Source organism: Beta vulgaris, chromosome 6 (genome assembly GCF_026745355.1).
Source record: "Beta vulgaris subsp. vulgaris cultivar EL10 chromosome 6, EL10.2, whole genome shotgun sequence".
NCBI lineage: Eukaryota > Viridiplantae > Streptophyta > Magnoliopsida > Caryophyllales > Amaranthaceae > Beta > Beta vulgaris.
This window is the reverse complement of record NC_079207.1, coordinates 29,418,938-29,430,374: the sequence shown is the minus strand read 5'-3', so window position 1 is coordinate 29,430,374 and position 11,437 is coordinate 29,418,938. Positions and strand designations below refer to the sequence as shown.

The window sequence follows — 11,437 nt, the reverse complement described above, 5'->3', positions numbered from 1 at the left end:
TAAGAGAGCAATGCTCGTGAATGCAAAAGGAATTTTATGCCTTATGTAACCATAATCAAAAAGAAATTGGGGATAAATGACTCAAAATCTATGAATTAGACGCGAAATGGCCAAAATAGGCCTAAAATCACATTTACGTTCCCAAAATTCGACTAACAACAAAATTAAAGGTAAAGATCTACACACACTTATATTATACCTTATATAGTCATAGTAAAAAAGAAATTAGGTTTAAATGACTCAAAAGCTATGAATTGCACGCAAAAATGGCCAATTCTGTTCCCAAAATTCATATAATTTGAAGATGTGGACATAATTATTGTAAGTATTAACAGTCTACCTCATATTATCATATTCAACACAAAATTGTGGTTACATCACTGAAAAATATAAGTAAAATAACATTTTTTGTCTACTTATAATGGCGTTGGCTATTTGTTGTGTACCGAGATCAGGCAAAGACTTTTATTCCTTTTGCATCAACCCCATGCATCGAACACCACCAATCGAGGACTCTATCTGGTTGTCGAGCTTAAGTAGCTGTGGTGGTTGAGCTAGTCTCCTTTACCGTTGTCGATTGCGTTGTGGGGGTAATGTGTGAACATCCACTTCTCTCTCGCCTCATTGTATGAATGTGCACCCAAATGATGATAATAATTCCTAGCTTTTGCACTCGCACTACTTTTCTCCATCTTACCTAAAACACAATTTACAAACAAAGGTTAATACAAAAAAATTGGAGCTAAGTGTAGTTAAATATTAGTATAGTATTCATATAATAGCTTGTGGGGTAGTGTTTTTGGCAAAATATGCCTCCCATTCTGCAGGTTTAATATTCATCCAAATCTGAAATGGTAATTTGGAAGGCTCGACTGATGCTTCCGGTGAAGCGCGAGAACCCGATGGCGTGTTTACGCCGTATATTTTCTTCTTCTTTGTACCTACAACTTTCCTCCGCTTAGTGATCCATTTGGACACTAACTTAGCCTTGAAATCTCTAAATCTCTCGATAACGACGGATAGAATTAGGCCCTTATTTGCTTCATCATCTTCGATATTGAAAAGATTTTACGACAAAATGCATTTCACATATTAGTTTCCGCAATCGTTGTAATTTATATGATATCATTAAGATTACACTTATATATAAATAAATAATGAAGAAACTAAACATTATTGTACGTGAAACTTACCATAGTATCCTCCCATATACACTTCTTCAAGCCCCCGTATACCGCTTTCCATGAGTGTACAATAAAAAATTTCCGCATGCAAAGACCAATTTGCATGATATACTTATGCCGCCACTTTTCACAAGGTTGCCCCACATGGTCGTACTCCAAAGTCATTAGGGTGTGTTTACCTAGTGACTTTGTAGGTTCCCTTCCTTTTCTCTTTTTTGTCTTCGACAAATTCCTACCAATTCTTAAACTTCGTGCACATACCTCTTCACGACGAGGTCGGTCTTGCACGTAATCCTTTCCCGTCAGAGCATTTTCATCTGCTAGGCTCTCAAGCCTAGTAACAAAGTCACCATCAAGATCCCGATCTTCCATATTACCTTTATCTTGTTCCTTTCTCTCATCATATGACTCATCCTCGTTAGTGTATTCACTACCCTAGCTCCCCACCTTTTGAAAATAAGTCATTTCCTTGAGATTGTACAAATATTACATTAATATATATAGCTCAAGGAAAATAATTTACAAGTCGCAGTAAGGGGCTAGGGGGGAAGGGTGTGCATGGGTGGGCAGGGGTGGGGGAGGTGGGCAAAGGTGGGGTAGGGGTGGGCAGGGAGTTGGGGGAGATGGGCAGAGGTGAGGGAGAGGTGTACAGTGGGTAGGGGAGGGGTGTGCACAGGGTGGGGGGAGGTGGGGGGAGGGTGGGTAGGGGGTTGGGGGACGTGTGCAGGGGTTGGGGGAGGGATGTGCAGGGGGTGGGGGTGGGGGTGGGGGTGGGTGTGGGTCTGTGGGAGGGGTAGGGGAGGGGTGTGTAGGTGTAGGGTGTGTGTGCAGGGATGGGCGGGGGGTTTGTGGAGAGATGTGTAGGGGTGGGGGAGGGATAGGGAGGTGGGTGTGGGTGTGGGACGGGTGGGGAGGTGTGTAGTGTGCAGGTGTGGGTTGGGGAGGTGTGGGTGTGTGCACAGTGTGTGTGCACCTCTGCGCACCCCGCACACACCCACCACTCCCCAGCCCACACCTCCCCAACCCACACCTACACACTGCACACCTCCCCCCCCCATGCACACCTCCCCACCCCACACCCTTGCCCACCTCCCTACCTCCATGCATAGACCACCTCCCACACCCCTGCCCACCTCCCCTCCCCACCACACCCCACCCCTGCACACCCCTCCCCCACCCCTAGACGGGAAAAGATCGAAATAGACCTAAAATCACATTTAAGTTTCCGAAATTCGACCACCAATTAATGGAAACCTAAAAATATAGACACTAGTTATATAATACCTCATATTATCATGTTTAAAAATAATTGGGGGTTAAATGACTCCAAAAGTACAAGTTGGACGGGAAAAAACCGAAATAAGCCTAAAATCACATTTACGTTTCCGAAATTCGACCAACAACTAATGCAAACCTCAAAATCTACACACTAGTTACATAATACCTCATATTATCATGATCAAAATGAATTTGTGGTTAACTTACTACAAAAGTACAAATTGGACGGGAAAAGGCCGAAATAGACCTAAAATCACATTTACGTTCCCGAAATTCGACCAACAACTAATTGCAAACCTAAAAATCTACACTTATATATAACTAAATATTGAAGAAACTAAACGTCATCGTACGTGAAACTTACCATAATATCCTCTCATATACACTTCTTCAAGCCCTCGTGTACCTCTTTCCGTGAGTGCACAATGAAAAGTTTTCGCATGCAAAGACCAATTCGCATGCCATACTTTTGCCGCCACTTTCCACAAGATTGTCCCAAATGATCGTACTGCAAAGTCATTAGGGTGTGTTTACCTAGTGACTTTATATGTTCCCTTCCTTTTCTCTTTTTTGTCTTCGACAAATTCCTACCAATTCTTGAACTTCGTGCACATACCTCTTCACGACGAGGTCGGTCTTGCTTGTAATCCTTTCCCGTTAGAGCATTTTCATCTTCTAGGCTCTCAAGCCTAGTAACAAAGTCATCATCAAGATGTGGGTTGGGGAGGTGTGGGGTGGGCAGGGGTGGGTGTAGGGAGGTGGGTGTGGGTGTGTGCACCTCTGTCCACCTTGCACACACCCACACCTACCTCCCTACACCCACCCCTGCCCACCCCACACCTCCCCAACTCACACATGCACATCGCACACCTTCCCACCCCTGCACACCTCCCCACCCTACAACCCTACCCACCCTACACCTGCCCACCCCACACCCCTGCCCACTTCCCTGCACAGACCACCTAAAATTGCATTTACATTCCCGAAATTCGACCAACAACTAATGCAAACCTCAAAATCTATACACTAGTTATATAATACCTCATATTATCATGTTCAAAAAGAATTTTGGGTTAAATGACTCCAAAAGTACAAATTGAGCGAGAAAAGGCCGAAATAGGCCTAAAATCACATGACAACTTTATCTAGCTCATCAACAAATCAAACAAAAAATGAAATATGGAAAGAAATTAAACTAGTTACCTCTTAACACAAGTGACAAGAAATGAAGAGAGAAGAGATAGTTAGAACTTTATTTGCCTTGCTTAGTCTCTTTTCCTATAATTAACAAAATTCACATTGCACATTTTAATCACATAATCAATTAAGAAAAGCAAATTTAACTAATATAGTGGACATGGGTTATGCAAATAAGATTACGCATGATCATTCGACTTCAATGTGATATATCAAAAGAGGATTATGCAACTAAGTGAGTTGTTAACATTTAATCACATAATCATTAAAAGATGTGCACATTAATCACATAATATGAATTAAGACAAGCAAATTTAAGTAAAAACAACGCCCTCCCCACCCCCTCCCCACCACCACACACACACCATCCCCACCCCACCCCACCCACCCACCCCGCCCACCACCACACACACCCTCCCCAACCCTCCCCACACCTTACCCACCCTCCCCACCCATGCGCAGCATCCCCACCCTCCCCCCCCCCATACCCACCCTCCCCAGCCCTCCTCAGCCCTCCTTCACCCCTGCCAACCCCCTGCCCACCCTCTACTCTACTCCATCCATCTTAATTGTTTTCACTCTCCTCCAATATCTCTCATTCATTACTCCTAAGTCCTAACTATCCTAACTCATGTGATGAAAAAACACACTCTTTGAGAGGTTAATAATTCACCTAACTCAACTAAAGCAACTACAAACCTACCAAAATCAATTCCCACTACATTATAGTAAAAACAACTAAAACCCTTAGCTTGGAACCGAACAATTAGCATTAATGTTTTTGGAAAGTAAAAAAAAATGAAAAAGAGGGAAATTACCGGAAGAGGATGAGAGGAGTGAGTGAAGGTGGCGCTACGTCGTTGTGGGGGTTCGTGGTGGTGGAGCATGCAACTAGAAACCCGCAACTAGAGGAGGTTAAACACCTTTAGATTGGAGAAGAAAAGAGAAGAGAAAATCGGAAAAAATGTGTTGTCGGTGGTGGTGCCTCGTCGTCGGTTAAGAAGAGAAAATCAGTGGTGCATCGTTGGTGGTTGAATTAGGGCTCCGGTGAGTAAGTGAGTGAGAGTGAGAGGGAGGGAGTGAGTGAGTGAGAGTGAGAGCGAGGGAACTCGTGCTGTGTGTAGTCTAAAGTTGTGCGCGCATTTTTAGTCAAGGAAGGGTTGCGTTTAGCCCTTCACCGCAACCCTTTAAGTGAAGGGTCGCGATTTTTGGGCTAAACACAACCCTTCACATAAAGGGTTGTGGTTACCTTAAAAACTGCATCCCTCCGTATCAAAAGGGTTGCATTTTCTAGTTAACCGCAATCCTTAAAGCGCAACCCTTCGAGTTTTTTCCTCTAGTGTAAATGTTCTCTCCTTACCCTAAATGTAGTTAAAAATGACAAACAAATTTAGATGATTATAATAGTTTGTCGAGTTACATTTGATGACACTAAATGCATAAAGTACATTATACCACCATATTTTTGCATGAATCAAGGGACAAAAATCCATGAAAACATCCACTTAATTTCTTATTAGGCCAATAAATTACACAAATATCAAGCTTTGACCACTTCACTATTCATGGATCTAGCAATTAAAATCCTAAAATAACCACTCATATGCATATTAGGCCAAGAAATGCACAAAAATCAATAACTAACTAATGTTCACCAACTTTATGCATGAAGCAAACAATCAAGGCCAAAACAATTCAATGAAACTAGCACCGTGATCCCCAAAAGGGCTACAATGTCCATACTAATTCCTCGAACAATTATCTTCAACTAAGGGGAAAAGGGGGATAAATAAGATTCATCCTCGAGCAATCAATTTCGGATAAAAGGGTTCTAATTTCTAAAACATAATTATCGGAAAAAGAATTCTAACTTGTCTCCCTTTGGTTTCTTCACAGTCTCCAATAATAATATTAGCCATGGTATACTCGCATCGCAGCGCACCTGTAAAGCATTTTAACCATGTATCATGCTATTAACAAGTGAACTTTCAACGTAAGAAAGATTATATCCATTATCAACCTAAAGATATACATAGAACTAGAATCTACTGATTTTAGAGGAGACATTGCACATAAGGGCCCATTATATTCCGCGCTTCATTGTCATTACCTAGTAGAACATGTGAAAATGTACACTTAAACAAGTAACACATGCACAGGCAAACAACAACCCACAAACATCTACCACAAATACTTGATATTTCAAGCTCTTCATCTCGGAAAATCAGAGGCAAATATTAACCGCACAAACATCTACCACATATACCTAACCTGCCAAGATCTTGGAAAATCAAACTTATATTCACATCATCATATTATGCTAACAAAATTTAGTTCTAAATAGGAAACAACCTACTTCTTGTACAATAATGAATACATGATATTCGCATCAAAAAAAAAAATGAATACATGATATAATATAAAGATGAAACTAAGGAGAGGAGAGGAGAATTTGGAAGAATAAGCACTAGTGAAAAAAACTCATCCGGTACGGTAAAAAACGAGCTTACTGATCCGATTTTGGTCCGCATCGGGTGGGCTCGCAGCAGATCAAAATTATATACTGACTCGGTCCGAAACAGGATAGTAAATTATTTATTGATCTGGTTTGGGTTGAAAATCGGCGCAGTTAAGCAAGTTAACTGCTCCGGTTTTGACCGATAACCGAAGTAGTTTACCACCCCAAAAACTAATTTTTTTGTTTATGCATTTTTTCATAATTAATCGATACAAAATCAATAGTATATATGAAAACTCATTTTATTAAGCATATTATGCTCAATTGAAGCATAAGAATCCTTTACAATGTCTATCAATGTAGCTCAACTTAGCACTCTTATGACAAAGCTTAGGTACCTTAGACTAGGAAATTCTCTATAATCTCTAGAACTGGGGAAAAGAAAAGAAGCTTGAGAAGCAGGTAATCCAAATTGATAGTCTGGCTTTGAGCAGCAGCAGGCCAACAACTACAGCTCCTGTCGATGTGCTATCCTCGACAGTACCTCATTTTTGTACTTGAGATTGCACACCCTATATGTTCCTAATTGTGTCTGTCAATGCTTTATTTGACTCCAAAAATGGTTGTGACAAATAAAAGATAGATTCACAATAAGAACATAATCACCATACAACCAACCAGAAACTAAGTATCATTTATATAATGGCCTAGCACCTTGCAATCCGCTTCAGTTACCCTGAATTTATCATAGGGACAAGCATGTGTTATGCTAACAACATAAGTCATGCAAGGCTTGCAGTAAAGGTGAGTGCACTGCGCCTGCAAAGCCTCATTCGGGTAGATAAGAAGGTGACAAACTCGACAGAAGTATTCTTCAGCAAGTGATTGAATATTTAGAATGCAATCATTGTCAAAACCCATGTTGACCTTGAGAAACTCTAAAACAATACCTGCTATAAAATTCAGTGGAATTGTATAACTTCAATATTAAGAATAAGTTATTCCTTGTTTAGATGTTAGAGTTGCTAATAAAGTTAGTGGAAACAACATCATCTTCAGTGTATCCCAAAATTCCCTTCACTTTGTTTTTTGATTCCGCCTAACAACCACAAAAAAGAGATGAAAAATTGAATTCATAAATTTAGATGACCCAAAATATCCATCAACATACATTGTAGGACACTAGGCATCATATTGCACAACAAATGAGATGTGATGGCGATAATGGCAGCTTACTTGATCGATGGCAGCCTTAATGTCATCATAGCTAGCACCGTTCTCAAGTCAGACAGTAACGTCAACAACAGTTGGAGCACGGAAAGCCATTCCTTAGAGATTATACTTCTGCAATGTAACGCCCCAATCCTCTAATTCAGATAATAAGTACCTTAATACAATATTCTCATAAATTGACTCGATATTTCGGTAGAATTTCCTTTGAAAATTTGACAACCCAAAAATAGAAAATAATTTAAACCTGTTTACAGACTCAATAAAATAAAATATTCGCAATTCAAAACCTAAACCTCAAGAGGGAATCAAACCTATTTGGGCCCACTAAACCCTTCCAGAGAGATCATGCCACGTGGCACCGCCACCTAAGGATCGTGGGTCCCACCAGAATCATCCTTTGAAAAGATATCATCAATCCCCAAGTGAGCTGTCATGTCCAGCACACCACTTTATAGAAATTCTCACCACTATAAATACCTCTTGTCCCATCAATGCAAAGGTATTGAATACTCACCTAACTAACTTGAGCTTCTCACTCTAGACTCTCTCTCTACCTCAATCATCCACTGACTTGAGCGTCGGAGGGGCGATCCCGGAACAACCCCCGGGGTAGTTTTTCTGTGTTTTGCAGGTTTCCGGTGAACTGATAACCAGCTCTGCTCGGACTTAAGGACTTGTTCAGCACAGATCATCAACCTTAATTTCTAGACAGAAACAGTTTGGCGCCGTCTGTGGGGAAAGTACAAAAAGTTACTTCGCCACCACTTCGAAAAATTCACTTGCTGCTCAGCAGGACTTAACCACAGTGCTAGTCAGCCATGGCACCATCCAAAAACGCCCGTAACAGATCTATCCAACCTCAGCGAACCGAGAGGGAACCCTCACCCCAACCAAGGAGGTCAGCACGGACTAGATCCCCATCAGTTCATACACTGGACCCTAACCTGGACCTCTCTCAGGAACTTCAACCTTCTCCCTCTCGGGAAATACAACATGTTGACCCCCAACCGCTGCTCACAGCTGACATAGCACTCATAGTAGCTCAGCTGCAACAAACCTTGCAACAAAGCATCAGGCAAATGCTGACCACCCTCCAGCAAGGGCAAGGGCATAATCAGCTCAACCTCCAGCCACGTGATGACAATGTCCAGAGGCCATCTCATAGGGAAGAGCGAAACCCTCGCTCCATTCATGACCAGCCTAACCGGCAAGGTCAGCCGCTCGGGAGCTTACTCGGTCTCAAAGGCCCCCCCCCGGCAAGATGAGCGCCCTCCTCTGGGCGAGAGGTCGGCCCTCGGGAAGCTGCTCTCCGAAGGGAGGAGACACTGTTTCCAGATCGCCAAGGGGAATCCTGGCCGCAAACCGGAAGATGCTCGAAATATCCTTAATGAGAAACGCGTAGTCAGGGATATGATGCTCGTCAGTTCCTAGATCGCAAGGCTCTCAGCGAGAGGGGCTGGTGATTCCGCTCAGTCCAAACCTCTAAGGCTCGGCAACGGGAGCCTCAAGTTCATGACCCCGTTCAGCCGAGAGATTATTGACACCCCTACCCAAGGGAAAGTCAAAACGCCGCTAATTGAACCATTCGCGGGCCTAACCGACCCGGAAGACCATATGGCCACGTATAAGGCTCAGATGAGTGTGCAGACCAGCTGCGAGGCCACATGGTGTCGGTTCTTCCCTACCACACTGAAAGGGCTCGCGCTAAATTGGTTCCAAGAGTTGCCGGCCGGAATCATCACCGATTTCGCCGTGCTCGAGGATATGTTTACCCATCAGTTCGTGGCCGGAAAGAGGCAAAAGAAGACTAGCTTACACCTCATGGGGGTCAAGCAAGAGAAGAATGAAAGTCTAGCCGACTACATAAAAAGATTCAATGAAGAGTCCCTGAAAGTATCCGACCTGCAGGATGTCGTGGCCTTCGCTGCTCTCATGTCCGGATTACAACCTGGCCGGCTAAGATGGACATTGGCTGAGAGTGAAGTCAAAACCTTTTCAGAGGCCATGGCAAAGGCTCAAAGGTTTATCCAAGCGGCGGACATTTGCCGTCACTCGGAAGAAGGAAGTAAGAAGAGGAAGGAAGAAGGAAATAACAGAGATCAGCCCAAACAGCAGAAAACGGGCGGTAGGTCGGATAGTTCACTGATCATGGAAACGACCCTCGTTTCAATAAGAACCGAAGAGAAATATACCTGGACATCAAGCACAAGTCCATGCTGCCTAACCCCCAACCCGTCCGGACCTCAGCCTACCGGAGGGACAAAAGCCAGTGGTGTGAGTACCACCGGGAATGTGCTCATACCACAAAGGATTGTAGGGAACTGAAAAAAGGATTGGATAACCTGCGACCAGGGCAAGCTGAACCGCTACCTCAAGACAACGGTGAAGAGAAGGGAAAGCAGAAGGTCGGTCAGTCCATAGTGGGGACACGGAAGGGTACATTGGGGTCATCGCGGGTGGCTTCGCCTCGGGAGGCCTAACCGGCCGAGCCAGGAAAGCTCACCTTCAAAACCTCAAGCACCAGGTACTAGAGGTCAAACCAAGCCGGTCGGATTGTCCCATAATGACATTCGGGGAATCCAGTCGGCCGTCAGCGTACCCCACGATGACCCCCTGGTCATCGAGCTCAAAGTAGCCAACTCCCGGGTCAGACGTGTCTTGGTGACAGTGGGTCATCCGCTGATATCATAACCTGAATGCCTGAAAGCTGAAATAAGGAGAAGGATGTCACGCCACTCGATCAGCCACTCATAGGCTTCGGGGGTAACTCTGTACAGCCCGTTGGGTCGATAAAGCTCCCACTCGGATGGGGAGAAAGGCAAGGCAGAAGCCTACCGATCGACTTTCTAGTGGTCGACATTCCTTTGCCATACAACATAATTATGGGACGACCCACTCTGAACAAAACAAAAGCTGCTATCTCCACATACCAACTCCTCATGCAGTTCGAAACAGATGAGGGGAAGGTCGGAAAAATTCAGGGAGATCAGCAGGCTGGACGAGAATGCTATGTTAATAGCTTAAAGAGCAGAACTGAAATCGACGTCCAAGAGGACTCGAAGAAGAGGAAAAGGGAAGAAATTCACCAAGGAACTTGGGGGTGTACATCACAGAAAACCCCAAAAGTACGAACGACCTCAGCCAGCTGAGGAAGACGAAGAAGTAGAGATCGGGACAGAACCCGGTCGGACTGTAAGAGTGGGCAAGGCCCTAAACCCGAAACAAGAGCACAAGTAGTGCAAGTGCTCAGGGAATACCAGGACGTATTCGCCTATGAGGCCTCAGAGATGCCTGGACTTGACCCCAATTATGTGTCATGAGCTGAATATTAAGGAGGGGTACAAGCCAGTCAAGCAAAAGCTAAGGCATCAAGGTCCGGAAAGGTGCAAAGCTGCCGCAGTGGAGGTCAAGAAACTGCTCGAGGCAGGATTCATTGAGGAATGCCAGTACTCGGAATGGCTGGCTAACGTAGTGTTGGTGAAAAAGCCGAGCGGGGCTTGGCGCATGTGCGTGGATTTCATAGACCTGAACAAGGCCTGTCCGAAAGACAACCATCCTCTGCCCAAAATAGACAGGTTAGTCGACTCGACAGCTGGTCATGCCCTTTAAGCTTCATGGATGCTAATGCAGGCTATCACCAAATTCCATGGCGGACAGATCGGATTCATACCGCTTTCACCACCCCGCAAGGGGTCTATGCTATAAAATGATGCCATTCGGACTGAAAAATGCCGGAGCCACCTACCAGCGGACAGTTAAAAAATTTTCAGTGATCAGTTGGGTCGGAACATGAGTGTATGTTGACGACATGATCGTCAAAAGCAAGGCCCATTCTGATCATCCAGCCGACCTAAGGGAGACGCTGAGCACACTGAGGAAGTATCGTATGATGCTCAACCCTAAAAAGTGCGTCTTCGGAGTGAAAGGGGGCAAGTGCCTCGGATTTCTGGTTGATGAAAGGGGTATTGAGGCCAACCCCGACAAGATCAAGGCAGTTCTGGAAATGAAATCCCCCCGGAACGTCAAGGAAGTGCAGCGCCTAACAGGATGTCTAGCTGCCCTCGGACGGTTCCTGTCGCGGTCGGCT

At 44.3% G+C, this 11,437-nt stretch overlaps 1 protein-coding gene across 1 annotated transcript; it reads left to right on the top strand.

The window, feature by feature from the left end:
* Positions 1-8,964: 8,964 nt before the first annotated feature.
* Positions 8,965-9,675, top strand: LOC130591802 (uncharacterized). The gene has a single exon (XM_057395724.1). The coding sequence runs from the start codon at positions 8,965-8,967 to the stop codon at positions 9,673-9,675; it is 711 nt and encodes a 236-aa protein (XP_057251707.1).
* Positions 9,676-11,437: the final 1,762 nt, after the last annotated feature.

What these genes read in the sequence shown, in the direction of transcription:
- LOC130591802 (XM_057395724.1), top strand. Translation starts at nt 8,965, where the DNA reads ATGGCCACGTATAAGGCTCAGATGAGTGTGCAGACCAGCTGCGAGGCC.